The sequence below is a fragment of the Cajanus cajan genome, chromosome 2 (genome assembly GCF_000230855.2).
Source record: "Cajanus cajan strain Asha chromosome 2, NIPB_CcT2T_4, whole genome shotgun sequence".
NCBI classification, from domain to species: Eukaryota; Viridiplantae; Streptophyta; class Magnoliopsida; order Fabales; family Fabaceae; genus Cajanus; species Cajanus cajan.
In genome coordinates, this window is record NC_138518.1 from 71,255,142 (window position 1) to 71,279,716 (window position 24,575).

At 34.9% G+C, this 24,575-nt stretch overlaps 2 protein-coding genes and 1 non-coding gene across 3 annotated transcripts; 1 reads left to right on the plus strand and 2 right to left on the minus strand.

Moving 5' to 3' along the window:
* Nucleotides 1-3,001: 3,001 nt before the first annotated feature.
* Nucleotides 3,002-8,803, plus strand: LOC145955178 (uncharacterized). The gene is made up of 5 exons (XM_083069886.1): nt 3,002-3,245; nt 3,355-3,536; nt 3,687-4,108; nt 8,608-8,665; nt 8,750-8,803. The coding sequence occupies exons 1-5, from the start codon at nt 3,002-3,004 to the stop codon at nt 8,801-8,803; spliced, it is 960 nt and encodes a 319-aa protein (XP_082926012.1).
* A 1,352-nt stretch (nt 8,804-10,155) lies between these two features.
* TRNAF-GAA (transfer RNA phenylalanine (anticodon GAA)) lies at nt 10,156-10,228 on the minus strand. Its single transcript has one exon. It is a non-coding gene; the product is annotated as a tRNA-Phe (tRNA).
* An 850-nt stretch (nt 10,229-11,078) lies between these two features.
* Nucleotides 11,079-14,065, minus strand: LOC109813244 (cytochrome b561 domain-containing protein At4g18260). The gene is made up of 4 exons (XM_020377405.3): nt 13,710-14,065; nt 13,344-13,508; nt 12,297-12,445; nt 11,079-11,808 (listed from the first exon to the last, which is right to left on the minus strand). The coding sequence occupies exons 1-4, from the start codon at nt 13,845-13,847 to the stop codon at nt 11,463-11,465; spliced, it is 798 nt and encodes a 265-aa protein (XP_020232994.1). The 5' UTR covers nt 13,848-14,065; the 3' UTR covers nt 11,079-11,462.
* Nucleotides 14,066-24,575: the final 10,510 nt, after the last annotated feature.

A 24,575-nucleotide genomic window follows, 5' to 3' on the forward strand; every position in this document is an offset into this window, starting at 1 on the left:
TTTTAGGATTGTATTTGAATATATATAATTTTTATTTTTTATGAACGTATCTCAAAAATATTAATATTAATTTAGGATTTATGGCTTCAATGGTACAATCCATTAATCATTCTTCATACTTAATTTTAACATTTCTTTTCATTCTTATGATATACAAGTAAAAGTGTTTGGTGATTTTGATTAATACATTTTTCTTATTTTCATAAATTTATTGCTAATAATTGGGTTTTTTTTTCTTATTTTGATTAATACATCTCATGAATTTTTATTAAAGGTTCAAAACATATATTCATCCAAGATATTGAGTTCTTTATTGTGAGAACCCTACCTTTCTTTTCTCATTTTACCCTCACCCACTCTAACTCTCATTTCTCTTTACTCACTCTCACCCTCTCAAGACTCTCACTCACTCTAATTTCTCACTCCCGCATTTCTTCTTTGGTGAGCTTAGGTGCTGATCCAGCCTAGACTGAATTAGCTGAGCTGTGCGAAGCTTCTTCTCCTCCGCCATTTCTTCATCTCCGTCCGTTTTCTTCTTCTCCGTTGAGTTTGCCTTTTTCCCGAAGCTCGGAGCCATTGAACCGAGGTAAGGAAAGCTAGAATTTTGTTGTTTTTGGTTGGGAATGAGTCTTAGATACTCATTTGCTGCTTGTTGATGGATGATCTTCGGTTGAGATTGATGAGAAACTTAGTTTCGGGTTTTCGGGTTTTTGAAGAAAATTTGGGTTTTTCTTGATTTGAGGTTGCATGTTGAAAATGAGAGGTTTTTCTTGATGTTTGATGAAAATGGGGACTTTTGGGTGGATTGCATGTTGTTTTTCTGATTGATTTTTGCAGGAGTTGATGAAATTTGCGAACTTGGTGAGTTGCTGCTAAGCTTCGCGCTGGGCGCTGTTCTTCGCGTCGGGCGCGTGGCCACCTGGAGGCTTCATTTAAGCAAGCTCGTCAGGCACAAGGATGTGTGCGTCGGGCGTGTTTGAGAATGAAAGCCTCTGGATGGCCCACGCCGAGCGCGGCTTGGACTGCGTCGGGCGCGATACCAGTAGGTGACAAGATTTTGGGTTTCTGGCATGGCGCCGGGCGCGACCCTGTCGCGCTGGGCGTGAAGACTCCTTGGGAGTCTCTGCCAAGGGGGCGCTGGGCGCAATTCAAATTGCGTCGGGCGCGAGACCTTAGTAGGTATCTGCCTTCTCCACGCTGGGCGCAGGTTAGGCCACGCCGGGCGCGTGAGACTCCTTAGAGTCTCTGCCTGGGCTTGCGCTGGGCGCAATTGTTATTGCGCTAGGCATGAGAGAGCCTTGGGCTCTCTGACTGAGTCACGCCGGACGCAAGCACTCTTGCGCCGGGCGCGCTGGCCCCTGGTACTCTCTAGTTGTGCCACGTCGGGCACAACCTTGAGTGCGCCAGGCGCGTATGCTGAAGATGACTTATATACAGATAGTTGTTAAATTTTGTTGAAATTGTTGATATACGTTATTTTATGCTGAACTAAGCTGTAATTGATGAATATGCTGTGCTTACTAGATGATAGTGCTGAAAAATGTTGTTAAGCTGTAATAAGATGTATATTGTTGTGCTGAGCTGGGCTGTGATTGATGATTTTAAAATGCTGAATTATAGTATTGCTATACTATAGAATGTTAAGTTGAGTTGTGAGTAGTAAGCAGTGTTGAATACTATTTGGCTGTGCTGTATGCTGATTTGTTGTGCTGTGCTGTGAGTTGTGTTAGCTGAGTTGTATGTTGATCATTTGCCACTATTGTGGTGTTGTTCTAGCCGCTATGTCGGTGCTGTTATTAGCCACTATTGTGGTGCTGTTATAGCCACTAAGTTAGTGTTGTTATTTCCGCTACACGGTGCTGTTATAGCCACTTGAGTGGTGTTGTTATTGCTGCTAAGCAGTGCTGATATTGCCGCTTTGCGGTGCTGATATTGTCGAATGATGTGGTGTAGTATAAGCTGTGCTGGTGTGCTGATAGTTGTAGCTGTTTACTATCATATTGTTATATATGTATGTTGAATTCTTTTCACTAGCTTACCCTTTGTTGTCTCCATGATGTTTGGACTGCAATGATCATATTATGTATGAGAGCAGAGCAGGGATAGGTTGGTGGCTGGCGGTAGGTCTGTAGCTGACAAACGGAGCTGATCTTTTAGGATGTTTTGTTGTCTTAGCTATTGGGTGTAGTAGCACTTGATGTATTTTGTACACTTTAACTCTATCCAGACTTGGACCTTGTATATGTATATATTCTAGACCCTATATGTATACACTTGTTCCTTTCTGTGTGGTGTTTCTAGTGTGCTGTGCAGTGTGTAGTGACCAGCTGGATCGTTACACTTTAGTGGTATCAGAGCAGTTCGAGTCTAGTGGACACTCTTTGGGGGTGGTTCCTTTAGGCTTTTATTATGTTGAGCTCTGTGTTGTGCTGTTTTGCTGTGTTGTTTGTTGTGCTGATTGCTGTGATGTTTTGTTGTATTGTTGATTGTTGTTTGGTTTAGTTATTGTATACTAAAGATGTTGTTACTTTTGTAGACAATAACTAGAACCAATGAGCAGATAGCCCGTGCCATGGAGATGATGGTTATGGCTATGCAGTAGCAAAATGCTTATTTTGCTAGGGCGGAGGTTGATAGAGCTGCAGCTAGTGCAACAAGGCCCACAGGGTCACAAGAGAGCCAGGATCTAGCTGAGTTCTGGAAATGCCATCCTCCACAGTTCAAGGGAGATGCAGATCCAGAGGTAGCTGACCACTGGATTTGTGAGCTGGAGAAAATCTTTACAGTGCTGGGATGTTCTCAAGAGAGGAGGCTGGCATATGCTGTGTACATGCTGGTTGGGGAGGCTGAGCATTGGTGGAGAGGTACCCATCACATACTGACCACCAGAGGGGTGGTTGTTGACTAGGAGTGCTTCAGGAGGATGTTCCTGGAGAAGTACTTCCCTGAGAGCGTGAGACACGCCAAGGAGGCTGAGTTTATGCGGTTACACTAGGGAGGGATGACAGTTTCTGAGTATGTGATGGGATTTGAGCACCTGGCTCGTTTTTATTCGCAAGATATAGCTGAGGCTTGGAAATGCAAGAAGTTTGCTGAGCGTTTGAAATATGAGCTAAAGAGGGTGGTGGTGCCTATGACCATCACTGAGTTTCCGGCCTTAGTGGAGAAGGCGAAGGTTGTTGAGCGGTTGGAAGGTGGTAACCGTGTTGTGAAGACTGCTGAGAGACCAGCTAGGTCAAAGAAATGTGGGAATTAGAGGAAGCCATATGATAGGCCCCAACCACAACAAGGGGGTCCTGTCATTAGGCAACCTTCTGGTGCTGCTGGTGGAGGTGCCACTCTGAGATGTTACAGGTGTGTTGGACCCCATTTTGTCAGGGATTGTCCACACACGGAAAACCGGTGCTTCAAGTGCCATCAGATGGGTCATGAGTTGGCTAACTGTCCTACTAGAAGCAGACCAGAGAGGGATGATGCTCAGAGGGGTGGTACCTAGAGAGGTGATGCTTAGAGGGGAGACAGACCCACTACAGCTGGTAGGGTATTCGCTTTGACTAGTGCTGAAGCTTCTACTTCCTCAGATCTTGTAAAGGGGAAGGGTAGAGCTGCTGGTAAGGATGTGACGATCCTTTTTGATTCTGGTGCTTCTCATTCATTTATATCTTATGCTTGTGCTGCTATGCTAGGTGTGCCTGTGTGATTTGGGGTTGAGACTGCTAGTGTCGACGCCCGCTTCTGCTTCGATAGTTGCTTCTGAGCTGTGTGCTGGCTGTCCGATTGTGGTGAATGGGAAGAAGTATAAGGTGAACTTGATTTGTTTACCTTTGGTGGATATAGACATAATCTTAAGGATGGATTGGTTGTCTGCCAATCGCATTCTTATAGATTGTGTCAATAAGAGACTGATCTTTCCTCAAGAAGAAGAAGAGCTGTTGATTTCAGCTGGCCAAGTTGAATCATTACTGAGAGATGGAGCAAATTTTTGTCTTCTGCTTGCTGCTTTGAGTGTGGAGACCGAGAGGGTCATTGCTGAAATAGATGTGGTGAGAGATTTTGCTGAAGTATTTCCTGATGAGGTGTCGGGGTTGCCTCCTTTTAGGGAGATGGAGTTTAGCATTGACTTGGTTCCAGGTGCAAGGCCAGTGTCGGTGGCTCCCTATAGGATGGCTCCTGCTGAGCTGGTTGAGCTGAAAGGTCAGTTGGAGGACCTGTTGGAAAAATAGTTGGTGCGGCCGAGTGTATCGTCATGGGGTGCCCCTGTGTTGTTGGTGAAGAAGAAGGATGGAGGTAGTCGACTGTGTGTTGATTACCGACAGTTGAACAAGTTGACTATTAAGAACAAATAACCACTTCCCAAGATAGATGACTTGATGGATCAACTGAGGGGAGCATCTGTGTTTTCCAAAATTGACTTGAGGTCAGGCTATCACCATATTAGGGTGAAGGAGGGTGACATACCGAAGACTGCTTTCAGGACTAGGTATGGTCACTATGAATATGTTGTGATGTCGTTCGGTGTGACCAACGCCCCTGCAGTGTTCATGGATTGCATGAACAGGATCTTCTGACCGTTCCTGGATAAGTTTGTTGTGGTGTTCATTGATGATATTTTGATCTATTCAAGGGCCCCGGAAGAGCATGGTGAGCACTTGAGGTTAGTGCTAGAGATTTTAAAGGCGAAGTAGCTGTATGCTAAGCTTTCAAAATGTGAGTTCTGGTTGGATGAAGTGAAGTTCTTGGGCCATGTGATTTCAGCTAAGGGGATTGCTGTTGATCCGGCTAAGGTGGAGTCGGTGTTGTAGTGGGAACGTCTAAGGACTGTCACTGATATTCAAAGCTTTGTGGGTTTAGCGGGTTACTATCGAAGGTTCATTGAAGGATTCTCTAAGATAGTAGCGCCTCTGACCCAGCTTACGAGGAAGGAGCAGCCATTCATTTGGACAGATGCCTATGAGCGGAGCTTTGATGAGCTGAAAAGCAGGTTGACTACTTCTCCTGTGCTGGTGTTGCTGGATTCTGGTGAGCCCTTTGATGTGTATTGTGATGCTTCTCACCAGGGTCTGGGGTGTGTGCTGATGCAAAACAGGAAAGTAGTGGCATATGCTTCAAGGCAACTGAAGAATCATGAGAGGAATTATCCCACTCATGACTTGGAGTTGGCAGTTGTGGTGTTTGCCTTGAAGATTTGGAGGCATTACTTGTATGGTGCTCGGTTCAGTGTCTTCAGTGATCACAAGAGTCTGAGGTACTTGTTTGATCAGAAGGAGCTGAACATGAGGCAAAGGCGGTGGATGGAGTTTCTGAAGGATTATGACTTCCAGTTGATGTATCATCCTGGCAAGGCCAATGTTGTGGCAGATGCGTTGAGTAAGAAATTCATCCACATGTCTGGTATGATGGTGAGGGAGCTGGAGCTGGTTGAGGAGTTCAGAGATCTGAATCTCTGTGTGGAGTTAGCTCAGGATCACATTAGTTGTGGGATGATTACCATAACTAATGAGTTCTTGAGGCAGGTTGGACTCAAGCAGTTGCAAGACGTTGAGCTGGTGAAGCTTCTTGGTTTGCTGGGTACCGAGAAGGCTGTCGGTTTTGAGCTGGGAGAAGATGGAATCTTGAGGTTCAAGGGTAGAATTTGCCTACCTTAGGATGCTGAGCTGAAGAGAGCTGTGTTGGAGGAAGGCCACAAGAGCAGGCTTAGCATACATCCTAGTATGACTAAGATGTACCAAGAACTCAAGAAGACTTTCTGGTGGTCTGGTATGAAGAGGGAGATAGCTGAATATGTGGCGGCCTATCTGACCTGTCAGAAGGCGAAGGTTGAGCATCAGAAACCGAGTGGGTTGATGCAGCAGATTGAGATTCCAGAGTGGAAGTGGGATAACATTACTATGGATTTCATTGTGGGGTTACCTAGGTCAGCTAGGAATAGTGATGTTATCTAGGTGATTGTTGATCGGTTGACCAAGTGTGCGCATTTCTTGCCTGTCAACATCAAGTGGTCCTTGGAGAAGCTGACACTGTTGTATGTGAGGGAGATAGTACGGTTTCACGGGGTGCCTTCCAGTATTATTTCTGACAGAGATCCGAGGTTCACTTCCATATTTTGGCAGAGTCTACATCAAGCCTTAGGCACGAAGCTGAAGCTGAGTTCTGCTTATCATCCGCAGACAGATGGTCAGTCAGAGAGGACAATCCAGTCCTTGGAGGATTTGCTGAGGGCTTGTGTGTTAGACCACTTGGGTAGCTGGGAGGAGGTCCTACCGCTGGTGGAGTTTACTTACAATAATAGTTTTCATGCTAGTATTGGGATGGTGTCGTTTGAAGCCTTGTATGGTAGGAGATGTAGGACTCCTCTATGCTGATATCAAGATGGTGAGTCAGTGGTTGTGGGGCCAGAGTTGATCCTACAGACTACTGAGAAGGTGAAGCTGATTCAGGAGAGGATGAAGACTGCTCAGAGTAGGCAGAAGTCGTATGCTGATAAAAGGCGTAAGCCTTTGGAGTTTGTCGAAGGGGAGCATGTGTTTCTGAAGGTGACCCTGACTTCTGGTGTGGGTAGAGCAGTGAAGGCTAGAAAGTTGACACCGAGGTTTGTTGGTCCCTATCAGATAACACAGCGTATGGGTCCGGTTGCTTATCGGTTGGCTTTGCTACCGTCTCTTTCAAACCTACACGATGTATTTCATGTGTCCCAGTTGAGGAAGTATGTTCATGACCCGAGTCATGTGGTGGAGCTGGACGATGTGCAAGTGAAGGAGAACCTGACTTTTGAGAAGTTGCCAGTAGCTGTGGTCGATCATAAGCTTAAGGAGTTGAGGGCAAGTCCATTGCTCTGGTGAAGGTGTTGTGGGATGCAGCTACTAGTGAGGCTACTTGGGAGGTGGAGCAGCAGTGCAAGGAGAGGTACCCGTTTCTTTTCCCAAGTAAGTCTATTTTTGTGGGACAAAAACTCCTGTTGTTGGGGAGGTTGTGAGAACCCTACCTTTCTCTTCCCATTTTACCCTCACCCACTCTAACTCTCATTTCTCTTTACTCACTCTCACCCTCTCAAGACTCTCACTCACTCTAATTTCTCACTCGCAGATTTCTTCTTTGGTGAGCTTAGGTGTTGATCCATCCTAGACTGAATTAGCTGAGTCGTACGAAGCTTCTTCTCCTCCGCCATTTCTTCCTCTCCGTCCATTTTCTTCTTCTCCGTTGAGTTTGCCTTTTTTCCGAAGCTCGGAGCCGTTGAACCGAGGTAAGGGAAGCTAGAATTTTGCTATTTTTGGTTGGGAATGAGTCTTAGATACTCATTTGCTGCTTGTTGATGAATGATCTTCGGCTGAGATTGATGAGAAACTTAGTTTCGGGTTTTCGAGTTTTTGAAGAAAATTTGGGTTTTTCTTGATTTGAGGTTGCATGCTGAAAAAGAGGGGGTTTTCTTGATGTTTGATGAAAATGGGGACTTTTGGGTGGATTGCATGTTGTTTTTTTGATTGATTTTTGCAGGAGTTGATGAAATTTGCGAACTTGGTGAGTTGCTGCTGAGCTTCGCGCTGGGCGCTATTCTTCGCGCCAGGCGCGTGGCCACCTGGAGGCTTCATTTAGGCAAGCTCGTCGGGCGCAAGGATGTGTGCGCCGGGCGTGTTTGAGAATGAAAGCCTCTGGATGGCCCACGCCGAGCGCGGCTTGGACTGCGCCGGGCGCGATACTAGTAGGTGACAAGATTTTGGGTTTCTGGCATGGTGCCAGGCGCGACCCTGTCGCGCTAGGCGTGGAGACTCCTTGAAAGTCTCTGCCAAGGGGGCGCTGGGCGCAATTTGAATTGCACCGAGCGCGAGACCTTAGTAGGTCTCTACCTTCCCCACGCTGGGCACGGGTTAGGCCACGCCGGGCGTGTGAGACTCCTTAGAGTCTCTGCCTGGGCTTGCGCTGGGCGCAATTGTTATTGCGCTAGGCGCGGGAGAGCCTTGGGCTCTCTAGCTGAGTCACGCTAGGCGCGAGCACTCTTGCACCGGGCGCGCTGGCCCCTGGTACTCTCTGGTTGTGCCACGCTGGGCGCAACCATGAGTGCGCCGGGCGCGTATGATGAAGATGACTTATATGCAGATAGCTGTTAAATTTTGCTGAAATTATTGATAGACGTTATTTTATGCTGAACTAAGCTGTAATTGATGAATATGTTGTGCTGACTAGATGATAATGCTGAAAAATGTTGTTAAGCTGTAATAAGATGTATATTGTTGTGCTGAGCTGGGCTGTGATTGATGATTTTAAAATGTTGAATTATAGTATTGTTGTACTATAGAATATTAAGCTGAGTTGTGAGTAGTAAGTTGTGTTGAATACTACTTGGCTGTGTTGTATGCTGATTTGTTGTGCTGTGCTGTGAGTTGTGTTAGCTGAGCTGTATGTTGATCATTTGCCACTATTGTGGTGCTATTCTAGTCGCTATGTCGGTGCTGTTATTAGCCATTATTGTGGTGCTATTATAGCCGCTAAGTGGGTGCTGTTATTGCCACTACGCGGTGCTGTTATAGCCACTTGAGTGGTGTTGTTATTGCTGCTAAGCAATGCTGATATTTCCGCTTTGCGGTGCTGATATTGTTGAATGCTGTGGTGTAGTATAAGCTGTGCTGGTGTGCTGATAGCTGTAGCTGTTTACTATCATATTGCTATATGTGTATGTTGAATTCTTTTCACTAGGTTACCCTTTGTTGTCTCCATGATGTTTGGACTGCAATGATCATACTATGTATGGGAGCAGAGCAGGGATAAGTTGGTGGCTGGTGGTAGGTCTGTAGCTGACAGACGGAGCTGATCTTTTAGGATGTTTTGTTGTCTTAGCTACTGGGTGTAGTAGCACTTGATGTATTTTGTACACTTTAACTCTATCCAGACTTGGACCTTGTATATGTATATATTCTAGACCCTATATGTATACATTTGTTCCTTTTTGTGTGGTGTTTCTAGTGTGTTGTGCAGTGTGTAGTGACCAGCTAGGTCGTTACATTTATCATTATTTAAATGCAGCAATACACTTATTTGTTTCATAAGATTTATTCTCCTTTTCAATTTTATGTTGTTATAATGTTAGTTTTCACATGCATATAAAGTAAATCGTTGATTACATGCATGTTTATGAGAAACTTCAAAATAAATTGCTTTGTGTATATAAAATGATGACAATAAAGTTATAACCAAGATCTTCATACTACTCAATTCTCTCCTATCACTAGTTGATTTTAGAGGTCTCAATTGTTTTAGGTATTACCAATTAGTACTATAGCTTACTTATTTGACATGTTGAACAAATGATTGAATCCTTGTAATTTTATATTTTTTTTCTATGTTAGAAATGATTGACTTTCATTCTTTAGCTTATGGGTATATAGTAAAATGTTAAATGGTCCTTTGAAATGTCATCTACATTGATTAAGTATGCCATAAATTGTACGTAGACATAAATTTGGATTTCACTCATCAAGTTAGACCTTATTAATAAGACTAAATATAATTAATAGTGTTATGTTTGTGACTCATGTTTAGCAATGTAGCTTAATCATGATGACTCACATTAATCAAACCACAATAAAAACAATGGAGGTAAGCCTAATAGAATGATAAACCAAAATCTGAAAATAGTGATCGAAGCATAATGGGCCCATTAGCATGTTAATAAACTAAAACACAGTAACAAGGAGATAAACAAAAGAAGAAGAAAAAGCCCAACAAACAATTGATTGGGGCATAAAATGGGGTGGCAACTCAAGGAAACTTTAAGTATAACATTGTAGGGTATAGACGAGGGGTATTTATTGATTTAGGATTTTCAAATGGTAAATGGCAAGGTACAACAATATTATGGCAAATGCATGGTGGTGGAGGTCCAAAACAGAAATAGACTCGTGTAATGCAACTGATAATGGAGCTTTATAGTTGTTAAATAGATGGTACATGGTATGGTCATGGAGGAGAAGGTTAGATTTGATGTGCTAGCAATGGATATTAACGGATTCACATGTTGTTAGAAGGGTGAATGACAAAGAAGGTGTTGCAATTTTGGTGGTTTCCTTGGAGGATGTAAATATAATCTTTGTTACTCATTTTATTGATAAAAGAAAATACAAAAAACAAACAAAACAAAACAAAAATACTGAAAATGCCAAAATGTGCGGTGAGCGTGGATCGAACACGCGACCTTCAGATCTTCAGTCTGACGCTCTCCCAACTGAGCTATCCCCGCTTGTTGTTTTTTGCTGTTCTGAATATTGTTTATAAAAAAAACAAAAAATAGGAATGAATGATTGAAAGTTGGAAACTTAAAAGGGCAAGTGTAAATGGGGACAATTGTTAGCGGTAACGAAATTGGACGGTGCCTTAGGATATCGTATTATTGAAGATTGGAATTGCAAGCAGAACTCAACTATGCACTGTAACATGGACAATCACTTTAGTGTTTTTCAACATTTTCATAGTTGCTGCTTGTGCCTGCCACTATTTATTTTAGTGTGGCTTTCTAAGGAACGGGTTCAAATGTGTGAATGCTCAAAATAAGTTAACAAAGTGAATGATGAAATATGTACATTAATTGTTATCGCTCAACTTTACATAATAGGTTCTCTTATTTCTACCCGTAACTCCAAAAAAGTAATGACATTGATATACCTTGATTTGTGAAGTTTCAGTACGTAAGACTACCCTTGTGGATTTAACTTTTATTTTCCTTTGTCGTAAAATTCTTTTCATATACTGTAGGGACAAGTTTCAGAGGAAAAATGACATGTTTTGCTTAATAAACTTCATCTTATCTTCCTTGTATGATTGTAGTTTCTTAGCAAAATTACCAATCCTATCTTTCTTGTTCTTAAATACATAAATGAAAAAAGTAGCCCCTCTAATATAAAATTATAGACTGCTTGAGATGAAAGTATTCATGCATGATTGCTAATTCGTGAATATGCGAAGGAAGTAAATCAACAACACCATAGGCTTTTGTTTTAAGTATTGCGATTCTGTCACCCCTTAAGATATGCCTCAATCTCAATATTTGTGTAACAAAATCTAATCAGAAAAAAAGAAAAACTAATCATACATAATATATAAACATACTTATATATACTTATTTATTTATTTGCGGCTAATCATGCATTCCAAAATCATACTTTCAATAAAAATTACAAGTTCAAAGACTGATGCCACAATTGTCTATACATTCTGTGGTCAGTATCCACACGCACACTTATAATATTCGTAATACATGTGAAAGAATATGCATAAAAAAATTAAGGAAAAAAGAAAAGAGATAACATAAACCAATCAAACTTCACCTTTTGATGAATGCACTCTATGAGCCTACCTTTCATAAAATCACCTCCCACTTGCATAAAGTGCAGGCACCAAAAACGAAAGTGAAAACAAGCCAGTACCCTTAACTAACAAAGCTCTAGAAAAATGAAAGCTAAAGAGAGATCCACATATTAGTCAAACAAATTCTCAAGTGCATTTCTCTTTCCACATGCAACTGGCAACAACTCTTTTTGGGTTTGCCTTTGAGGAATATCTTGGTTAGATGACACGATTGAGGACTCGCTTCCTACAATCACTCCTTGCTTTTTCATATATTCCAATTTGTCTTGGAAGAGGTAAACTAATCCAATGAAAGAGACTTCCATAGTGAAAAGGATAGTCCAAAGTGTTGTGCTTTTTAAGGTTCTCTCATGGTAGGCTTTCAAACCGGTGTAAATGTTGATGATCCCCACTAGAGAAACTATAGTCCCAAGTATCCAATGTAGTAAGTACCAATAACTCCTCTCTTTCTTTCCCCTGCAAATTCAATTACAACCTATACTAAGATGAAAACAATATAAGGCATCCATTGAAAATTAAAGTGCATTTAAGGAAGTATATTTAGATAAACTTCTCCAAAAGTACTTCTAGGAGGAAAAAAAATAGGAAGGAAAAAAAATCATAAACTAAAATTAGCTTATAAACAAACTATTTTTTAATTTTTTTGGAAAGTCTATTTGAGAGAGTTTCTACAAATTATTTTAACTAATAAAGAAATTTATTTAATTTTTTCCTCCTAAAAGTATTTTTAAAGAAGTTTATCTAAAATATTCTAAGATATATATAAAGTTTGTTTGAATATAAATTTAGAAATATTTGTTAGAGTTTCTCTACTGAAAAATACTCTTTATTTTCAATAGATAAGCTCTCAAAAACACTCCTATGCTAATAAGTAATAAACAAAGTTTGTTGTTTGGATTTATGAGCAACTTTGTAAAACGAAGTGAAAATATTAATGACTGAACCTGTGTGGTCTGAAAAATCCAATCAAGCCCTGCATCAATATTGCACCATAAAGTGCTAGGCCTAATTTTTGATGGTTGTTATCAAATGAGTTCTCAAATTTTTTCAGGGACATAGCAGCTCCCACTGTGGCAAGAAGCACTGAAAGCATCTGTTAGATGAAATGTCAGATGGTGCACATTGAAAATAGAAAGGCCAAAAATCATATGTATATATACTGCATCCAAAAGAACAGAAATTTCATAGCTATTCTAATGTATATTAATTCCTAACTAGTTCTGTTCAATGATAATCATAGTAGTGTTGTAAATTGAAAGGAACCAAAGCAATACAAAAACATCTGGTCTAAGAAAAAAAATGGCAAGAAGCACGGTGTACAATAAGGATAGAAAGGCATGATATATAGACTCCAAAGTAACTAACCGAAAATACACTGCTACTTTAAATGTATATAACTCCTAATTAGTTCAGTTCAAATGATAATCATGATATTGTGGTTAATCAAAACAAATCAAAAGCATTATAAAACCTGTGGTCGAAAAGAAAATAGATCATCAGAAAGAGCTCTGTACACACCACTACTAAAGTTAAAGTCAGTTATGATTATGTTGTAAAACAAAGATCAAAACTTAATGATGACATGATGTAACTTTCAAGAAACATCTTATACTCTAGACTAGAGTATATAAATTACCAGTACTCCTACTTTTTAAGTTTCTAACAACATAATCAACTGATCAGCATAATGAATGTCAGTATCCATTGACACCAAATGTGAGTATTAACAAACTCATACATTTAACAACTTTTTATAAATGATAAAAGAGATGTATTAACTGTTAATTGGTAACGTGAGAGATGAGAGAAGTGATATCAAATCAATCTTATGGTCAAGATTATATACGAGTAAAACCAATGTTAACTATTCATATAAGATTGAAGGGTCAAGATTAGTTCCACTCATGCTACTGTACGCTCCCTGCATGTATATAATGTGCATGTTAAAGTATGCATAGTATTTACTAGAAAAATTAGAAGAGATGTATGACCTGAAAACAAACATGGAGATAGAAGAGGACTTTACTCCTTCTGGATCCAGGTTCTGCTTTAATGGACCCTCTGATGACAAGTATTCCTAGAGGCATTAGAAACCCCGTTGAAACCCACAGGAGCAATCCATGTACTGCAATATCAGATATCTTCTGTTGATTTACCTGATATATTAAAAGGTAGTAGTTAATCAAACAAATCATGGTTCCTAGTCCTTAATTTGTGATTTAATTAGTTGCTTACATATGAAAATAAAAGAGAGACAAAAATAGGTAGTTAATTAGCGACTAGTGAGGGGCATTGATGAAGAAGATGCAGATGAACACGAAGAAATTATATATGAAACTACCAAGAAATTGGTGTACCTTGTAAGCTTTGTTATTAGTGATTTTGTGAGTACTAGAGTGATTCTCCTCCTTATAGGCCATGCAGTCACTGAATAGAAGAACAGATATATAAAATGAAGCCACAAGAATGTACACTGGTTTGCAAGGGATATGCATTCTCCAAGGCCAACAAGAGGGAAAGTTAAAGTTACAAATGGCTACCCTTAAGCTCTCTCTCTCTCTCTCTGAGTTTTAAAACCAATGATGCTTTAGGATATGATTATTTTTGGGATGGCTAAGGGAGCTTTTAAAGTGTGGTGAAGGACTTCGTCTACTTTTTGTATAAAGAAGCTTTACAAAGGGATGAGATGCAATATGAATATACTAATTAAAGGCCAAAGTGCTGTATAATCCAACATGGGTTAGTTGAATGTAAATGTTGGAAGCATTAAGAAGAAAGTAAAATGGGAAAGTTGGTATTATACACTTTCTCAATATGAAACGTGGGGTTGCTTGACATTTGCGTACATTGTCATAAACGAGTTGAATTGAGAAACAAAGAGGTCAAAATCTTATGAATGCTCTTGACTTGATTATCTGACACAGACAGATTGTAAAGGTAATAAAGTGGATAAAAACAAGACATCATCAATCGTTAGCCATTGCATTCTTTGCTTCAATTTGTTCAGGGCATTTCCTTTAATCCAAACTAACCAAGGTGATTAATTTTCTGATCCATAGTATTAGTTGATTTTAGTTTTGTAAACAGATAGTATTACGTCATTAACAAGTTGACAACGGTTGGGACACAAGACGATCATGTAGTTCACTTTTTCTTTTGCGGATTATGCCATATGTAATTAGACTTCAATAAGAATGCACTCACACAACATAAATATTAGAGTAAGACTATACTGTTTTTATCTTCCTCTTTCCTTGTAACTCTTCTAGTGCCATTATCGGTCACCGCAAGAAAGCCTCCACCTGTGACTTCCTCTCGGTCATCAGTGACGAATTTTAGTATATTGGATAAGTAAGTTTTCAAATTTTGGTCTACGAAGGGGATGGAATATTGGATTCAGATGGGGAGGCATAATAATAAGATTTATAGTATAAATTAACCTAAGGATAATTAATAGTGGTCTATAGTACACCGCATATAATAACAATTCTCCTTAAAGTCCTTGGTAACTTAAGTTATTCTCTCAAATAATATTTTTAAGAATATAACCATGGAAATGACATTTTTTAATATTTTTAAAAATATGTGTTTGATTGATAATGGAAATATTTTTATAAAAGTAAATGTGAAAAAAATTAAAATAAAAAATAATAATTCCCACATCACTGGAATCAACTTATCCACCACCTTTTCTATTGAGAATAAAATCATGGAAGTTATTTTATTTTCGCGAATGTTTAATATTTGATAATAAAATTTGTAACTTTGAAACAAACATAGAAAAACACATTCCTTATTCATGTATTTTCAAAAATATCATAAGATAATTTGAAACAAATGATTCTTATAATTAGTATTTGTGTGATTCACACTATTTTTTCATCTCTAAGTTAGACATTTTTAATGTCTCTCCTCCTCTTCTTCTTTTTTTTTTTATAGATATATTTCATACTCCACTCTTAATTACAACTTATCAAAAAACTTATTTTCTATATCATCTCAAACTACCCTCTATCTTTATTTTTATTTTTAATGTTATAAATTTTAATTATCTAAAAAAAATTAGTATGTAGTATGTACAAACCAAAATACTAATTAAAAATAATAATTGAGTCCACTAAACTGAGCCTTGCTGAGAGAATTAAATAATTTGTATGAAATCTTATGCTCAAATCTTGTCGCTTATTGTACAAAATAAATATTTTAAAATGATAAACATTTCAAGACAAATTAAATCTTATAAATAAATAGTTTTTATATATAAAGTAATAAATAATTTGAGATAGTGAAAGTAATTTCTAAAATGTTAGTTGATGTGAATTTATAATTTAGCTCAATTAAGCATTTTCATAATCTAATACTTTGGCAAATATAACTCGTTGATCCTTATTTCATTCATCAAAACTCCTATAATGAGTATTAACGTCTTTGGTTAAAGTAATAACGAGTTTATTGATTTTTAAATATGTTTGGAAATGAAGTTTTAGGGGGAAAAGAAAGAAGGTAAAATTTAATTTTTTGAATCAAAATTATTTCATAATGTTTATAGAAGAATTAAAACTAGCTCATTAAATTTATTTTAAGTTGTTAAGTTATTTTTAAACATTATCAAATTTAACGAATATTTGTTAAAAGTATAAACTTTTATCTATTACATTTTATACCGTACCATAACTAGATTTTCGTGTTTAAATGTTGCAAATAAACAATATATCTATACAAATAAAAAAAATACTCTAATTAATTGATTTCCCGTGTAAATTCTGAACACTGATCATAAAAGAATAAGCATTCTATTATATGCATAATCAATTTGATAGGGCAATATATCAACTATTCAGAATAAGCATTCTTTTGGAGTTTTATCGCTTTAATTTAATAACAAAATTTCGATACAATTTTCTATATATAATTAGTGTTATTTTTTAATTAAAATTAAAATTTTATTTTAAAAATACATTTTATATTTAATATAAATTTTATTAATATATATTTATATACATATTATCAAAATAAAACTCTAATTTTTAAATACCAACCACACAATAAGTTTCTTTTTTTTTAATTTAATGCATGTAACTTCAAATGTGCGCGCTTTGCGTTTGGCATCGAAAAAATCCATGTTTTATCTTAGCCCTTTCATGACCTAACATTGATTTAATAGCGATATAAAGTTTGGTTATGTGCCATCATTATCCTTTAACCCTTTTTATACATAAAATGGTGAATCATTGACTGACTTATACAATTAACGGAATTTGGTAAATTGGTCTTGATTTTGTGCCTCTTTTACCCTATAAGCTCACAGAGTGAACAATATATGAAGGGTTTTGATACATTAAATAATGTGAATAAATAAATTTTAAAAAATAAATTTAAAATAACATAAATTTTAGATTAAAAATTTGTATAAAATGAATCAATCAAAAAAATTAATTCAAAAAAGAATAATCAAAAGATCAATTTTCATAACAAATTTTGTTTATATATAACAAAATTAAAAGATTAAAAATTAAAAATTATAATAATATTATAAAAACATTAAAATAAAAAAAATAATACAATTAAAAAACTAATTTATACTATAAATTTTAAAAAATTATCACCAAAGAAAAACTAAAATATATTAACAAAAATTAATATTAAACTTTTTAATTATAATAGATGCTACATTAAGATATAAATTAAAAAATATAAAAATAATATAAAGATATAGAAAATTTTATACAAATAAATTATTAAAAATATTAAATAAAAATAAAAATAAAACAAGTAATTACAATAAAAATAAAATAAAATAAAATGATTGTTCCGGTACCCCACAATTATAGTGAGTATCGTAGAATTTCTCTAATCATAATTTCCCCATAAATTATATTGTTTTTTTCAGACTTGCAAGCAAGAATATATAATTATTTAAAAATATAATTTTTAAGATAATATGAGACACCAAATCAGATTAGGATAACATACTTTAAATTTGTTCTCAAAACACATTGAGGTGAATTATAACATTATGTAACAGCCACTTTCAAAACTTTGAAAATTTCTTCCAACACTTGAAAATCAGAAAATTCAACCACATGCAATCCATACAACGTAATACATAGACTTCATACAATCTGAAATTTCTCTCAGATTCAAAATGCACTTACCCGATGCATCAAAATCATCAAAACCTCAATTTTCCCAAAAACTCCCAAAAAATGAGGAATCTTTCACTTCAACCCTTGATTCTCAAAATTTATGCATCAATTGAGTTCCTAAACTTACATGCAACCAAACAAACTATATTATAGCTTCTCTCACCTGAAAATTGGCTCAAAACAGCCAAGAATTTGAGAAGAAGAAATTCCTCCGAAGCTCGACCTGTGGACTTCAATCCTCAAAAAATAAGCTTCCTATCCTGAATTCCAAGAAAAGACAGAAGGAATTAATGATCTAGAGAAGGAGAAGAATCAAACAAAGAAATTTAGGAGAGAAAGGAGCTCACGGACCCATAGTCTTTCTTTCTAAAACCTCTCTCTAGATTTTCTTTGAAAATGAACTTATGAGGCTCCCTTCTCAGAAAAAACCTTATATACTCTTTTCTCTAGCATCCACTAAACTCTAAAACCCACTTACTATGTTACATCAAATACCACAAGAAACCAAAATTCATTTTACGATCCACTAACTCCTATAAATTCAATCAAACCAACCATACATGGATAAATTCAGATAGCAAATTACCAACTACAACACAACAACCATATTAATTACAAATTTCCCTTACCTCTAGTCGATCCAAAAAGAGCATAGGCAAGGAGAAGAAGGTGAATTCCACATGGTTTCGACTTTGAGACTTGTACTCGAGGAGCTCAAATGTCCAACTCAAATACTCTGAATCATAAAGAAGGTTGAAGGAGGAATTCATTAGAAGAAGGTGAAGAAGAATTCTTTGGATTCCAAAAAACCTTATATACTATTTTTTAAGATGATCTAACTTAACTTCGACTCACTATTTCAAAAATAACTTAACTATCAAGGTCATTTAACCCTCAGTAAAAATAAGAAAATAATAATAATAATTAAAATCAAAATTTATTTATTTTGCAAGACAAAAATCATATTTAAATCAATAATTTCTTTAATAATAAAACATGTTTAAAATATTAAAATAATATAATATATAATTCTTTCAAATTGTCATACCTGGAATCGCCATAACGGAGACTGCACACCAACATCCACTTAACGAAGTCTAATGATTATTGAATGTGGCTCAATTTCACCAGATAACGTCCATGAACATTAAAACTTATGATTGGGCAAAATAATATATATAGAGTTATAAAGTATAAACCCCTCTTTTTCATAGGTTGGCTTTTTATAATGTTCATTTCTTTTTATAAGATAAAGAATTAGGCCGGGAGCAACATTTTTAAAAGTTGACACTTAAACTAACTGGAATAACCCGACCAAAAACATATAGTGACTGAGACATTTTGCTTCACTTTTGACCACAACAACAAGTATTGTTTCTTCCCAATCCAATACATTTATCTGTGTCAAGCTTGTTCTTCGGACCACAAGAGATTAATCTCTTTTAATCCATAAAGTTATCGAAATAAATTTTATCTTTTCTAATAAAGTAATTATGCTACTGACGATACCCTCTTTCTTTTCTTTCTCATGCAAAAGAATTTAAACAAAACATTTGGACTATTTCATCGTTAGTCTGTGCTAACCTCACATGTAGTGTTTGCTTGGATCAGTGATATGTCTTAATGACAAGTTTGACCACCCAATGCTTTCAAATTAATTCCAATCCATCGGAAAATATTGCTGTAGTGGCCAGGTTGTATCCAAAACTTTTATTTCTAATAATTTTACTTATATTTGCAATTACTTGGGATATGTGAACCACTAGGATTAGTCAATAATTAGATAGAAAGAGATTGAGATAGTTAAAAATATGAAAATTTAAGTACAATTTTTATTACGATCATTTTTATAATTTTTTCTATCTTTAAAAAAAATTACTTGGTCTATGATAAATTCTAGTTACTTTCAAATTTTTGTTTTTTGCTACTTGGAATTTTTATTTTATTTTGATACATGGTGAGAAGAAAATAAAAAAAAATGATAATCTAAACATATCTGTACTCTTTAAATGAATTTTAAGTTTAAATTTTCTCTTTCTCTCTTGATCTCAAATATTTCTTTTATTTTTTGGTAACCAAATAATATTGGTACTTTCAAATTAATTAATTTTAAATTTATATTTATATATTAAATGTTAAATTATAATATATGATGAAAAATAGGTTATACCATTTAAAGTATTGAAAAATGAAAGAGACTATATGTTTAAAAGAATGCGATAGAAAATGTATTATTAACAATTTTTTTTAATAAAAATATCAAAATTATTATATGGAAAATAGGAATATGTTATTATATTTTTGTATCTGTATATAATAATCTTAAACGAATATTAAAAAAGAACGAATTACTATAAGATTAAAAACGCACATTATACCGTCTAAAGAATAGACTGCACTTTTAGACGAACTCACGAACTCAATCTGTATCTTTGATATTGCTTTTTAAATATAAATAAATAAATTCATACAAGTAATTTTATTTTATTTTATTTTATATTACGAGTAAATTGTGTTAATGTTCACATTTATTGTGATATAACGGAATAAAATTCTAATTTTAATTAAAAATAATAATATTAAAAAAAATGTGATACTATATCTATTTGCCTTTTAAAAACCTGTATTTCTCGTCTTACCCATTTTTAAGAATTGGCATTAAAATTGAGGCAAAGAATTCAAAAACCATATCATATTACTGGTACAAACATGTAAGTTGAATTTCATGACAACTTTATTGTAACTTCATTAATGTTGGGCCATGTTCAAGCTTGATTAAGTATTTGTATTTCTAAAATCGAGGTGGAACAAATACGACTTCTTTAGATGATTATTATTCTTGTGTTGTACTCTATCTATAAAAAAATGGCAAATATAATTTTAAAAAAAAATTAATTGAAATTTTTATAAATAAATTATGTATATTTTTAATTTAAATGTTTGTCGTTAAGTATATATATATATTTTAAAAATAGCCGATGAAATGCTATAAACTTGCTAACATAAATAACGTTGGTCTTGTACTTTAAAACGAAGTCGTTGCTTGTGGCAGACCATTGAACATCTATTATCAATCAATAATTCTACCGAGTCAGACAAAGTTGGAATAATAATTGCAATCATTACAGTGCCTCTATTTTCAAAGATCTGGCATCAAGTCAATATCACCATGAATCATAGTATTATAGAAAGTATCTATCATCTATATTAGGGATAGTAACTAATTTTTGTCAGAAATTTCACATATAAAATGGGTTTTTAATATAATTTATTTCATACTCAAATATAAAATTTAAATTCTAAACATTTTAATTAAAAGACATAAACTATTGCCCCGGTGTCTAACAGTAATTTTTTTTCTCCTATAATAGGGTATAAGGTGTGGGAGATTGGAACGTAAAATATTATCTAAACCTACAATTGTTGTGACCCTGTAATGAATTATCTAAAGTCTTCCAACATGATGCAACTACACCACAAACCTATAGTCTTTTTGGGCTAATTTCAGGACATGTAAGTTTCCGAAAACCACATTGTCCACTTTCTAGCCCAACTTTTCTTGGACCAAAATACAACCTAAGCTTTTCTAAAGCGAAAATTCAACAATGGTATGTACTACGATGATCGAAATTTTAAATAAAATTAAAGTAAACATCCATTAAATACAATGATATCAATTTTGACTCAAAAAGAAATTTGAAATTAGTTTTATCTCCCATTAATAGATATTGAAATTAAAAATGCTTTTTTTTTTTGTAACATATATGAAAACACCTTTGATAGAATTTTTAATTGAAGGATTATAAATGAATGATATTTTCTTTAATCGAAAATTAAACTTATGTTTGGCTTTAAAAAACGATTGAGGTATTAAAGTTTGTGCTCACACATATGATCAATATTTTATTTTTTTACATAATCACCGTGATTTCTTGAAATAACAAGTCGAAAATAAATAGTAAACGTATAAAAACCTATACATTTTTTTGTCTTTAAAAGGTTTTAGTTAAGAAATTGACCCATTATCACTTATAAGTTGTTTTTAATGCTTAATTCAACTTCTTCTTCTTTTAAAACAAAATCCCATGTAAAAGTCTATTTTGCAATATAAATATTATCAAACTTTATTGTTGTCAAAATAAAATTTATCAAACTTAATTCAATCTTCTTCTTTTTTAATGCTTAGATTTAAGTTATCAAATTTTATTGTTGTCAAAAAAAATTATCAAACTTTATTGAGTAAATAATTTCTTTTAATTTTGTTAATGGTTTCCTAACTTTATTTTATAGATTTTTTTTCTTCTAACTCGGTTTTTTTTCTTTTAAAATTAAGTTTTTATGTTTGATTTTTTTTACAGAACTTTATTTTTATTCGTAACTCAATCATAATGCCATTATTAATGCTATTAAGTATTAACATCATAAAGATGTCATCTTAGTAAAAATAATATTAATATCATTAAGATGAAGTAATTATTAGGGAAGTTTGAAAAATAAAAATGAGTCTAAGGGTGAATTGAACACAATATATAAATAATAGAATTGAGAACTTTCCCAAACTTTGAGGATGAAGTAATATTAGGGAAGTTTAAATAGTAAAAAATAAGTCTTGGGATGAATTGAACACTAAATCTACATAGTAGAATTGAGAACTTTACTAAACTTTGAATCTTTATGTTAAATCAAATTTTATATATCCAAACCGAGTAACTCAGTTAAATGAATTGCTATAAACACTTTTAATTTTGACTTCGATTGTCATATTGTTAGGGAAAAACGTAAGGATCACTAGGAAAATATGGCACGAATTCACTCGAAGTTAAAAAGATTGGAAGTATTTCCAAAAGGAATATTAAGGTACAGTGAGCAGGCCTATTCGAGAGTGGATCGAAATATACAAAAGGTAGTTACAAGAGGTTACGAGCAAGTTAGGCGGGAGGTTACGAGCAACGAGGAGTTATATTTTCAGCCCACATAATGGGCGTAGTGGATAGCGGTTACGCGTTTACAATGCATTTACACGAAAATAATTGCTCTCGAGGGTCTCTATAAATAGGAGAGGCATATCTCTTCTCAGGGGTCGGAAACTTCATACTTGAAACTCTCAAACACTCGCTGCCTGCGCATATGACTTTCGTGCAAAGAATGGCTTCTGGGTATGATCATTTCTCGACCACATTTCTTTTCTCTTTTTAGGAGTAAGTTTAGTATAGTTTTCTTGTTCTTCTTTTATTCACGTAACATAATTGCGTACTTTGATCAATATGTTTCAACTTCTTATTGTAACTTGATCAGTAAAACAAAGTGAACCATGATTTGTATTGCTAATGTGTCTATTGTTCATTCTGTTTATATAAGGATTTATGTGAACGAATGTTGTTGCTTGTTAATCATTGATGAATACTTAGAAACAAGTAATTCGTAAATCTTTCTGCTTCATCTCTTATTCTTCAAATACCTAACTTGAAACGTCATTCGTGCTAGTTCGAATAAAAAGAATCCATAAATGAATTTCACTGTAAACACATTGTTGGGGCTACTCGAAAATCAGGGAAATCAAGAGACGTGTTTATGAAGCTAATCGAAAGATGGAGGGAAATAAACACCTATCGAGAACGTATCAGGAGTCTATGTATTCGTGCTAGAAATGTAGTCGAAAATTTGAATCATACATAGAACTTCTCGAAAAATATTAAGATCAACTCCTACCAATAACAACTACTTCGAGATCGAAGACAATTATTTCGAGTTGAACAGTGTTTAAGATTTGGTGAAGAGTATAGGTGCTTAGGATTATACAATGACAGTTAGCGTCCAAGTCGAGAAGTTAGTATACGCGAAGAACGGTTATGAGAAGTTACACTTTAGAAACCTCATAATGAGCATAGTGGGTAGCAGTTATCTCATAGTGGCCTACGTGTACGAGTGTCTGACTAAGTTAACCGTCACCTAATCACTCTATAAATCCCAGAAGCCTGCATTGTCACAAGGTCGGAAAACTCATACTAAAATTATACTCTGAAGTACTCTCTGCCTGCGCACATGGCTTTCGTACACGGAATTGTTTTTGGGTATGATTTCTTCTCGGCCATTTTCCTGTTTTCATATTAGGAGTAGATTTAGTGTAGTTTCTTGTCCTTCTTGTAAGCACGTAGTGGAATTGTAACCTGAACAATATGCTCCAACCTGTACTTTAACTTGATCATTGTATAAAATTGAACCATGTTTTGTATTGCTAATATCATTATTGTTCATTCTGTTCATCTAAGTGTTTACGTGCATGGAAGTAATTATCTATTAATTATTGATGAATGCTTAGAGATCAGCCATTATTGATCGTTCAATTTCATTCCTTTTCATTGTAATCCGAGATCATATACCTAAATTGAAACACTTGCTGTGCTAGTCTAAATAAAAGAACCTGTTAACAAATTCCACCGTAAACACACACATATAGAAAGTAAAATTATATTTTGTCCAAGCATGTATAATAAATACTACACTTGTACATATTTGAGACTATGACCGAATATTTCAAAAAAATTCAAGTGGTTTGAATTTACGTTCTGTTTTTTTTTTTTTTGTCTCGTGTATCAATTATTATGATTTTCTTGGTATTTTTGTTTTGATATTTTTTGTAAGAAGTTGGAGAAGTCACAAACAAAGAAATTGAGAGGAAGTAGTGTACTTAGGTGTAATTGTTTTAATCATAAAAAAGATGAAATTTCGAGTTATTTTCTACTTAAATCCATGTGTGATATATTTATATAAACTTGGCAAGCGCAATCAACATGAAATTGTAAATCGTAGAATTCCCTTGTAATTACTTTTCTTATATTTGCCAGCTTTCTCAAAAAGCAACCCCAGCATTGAGTTTAGGCCTAATTTTCGAGGTCTTGTAATTAACTTGATATTATCATATATTTAATTATACGAAAAAAATTGAGCAGAAAAACTAATAGATGATTGATAATAATCAACCTTCCCCTTTTTTAATTATAGTTCTATATTCTATCATTTTTTTTAAAAATGTGCTGGTACTACATAATAATTAGTAGTTTGCATTTATAGAATATA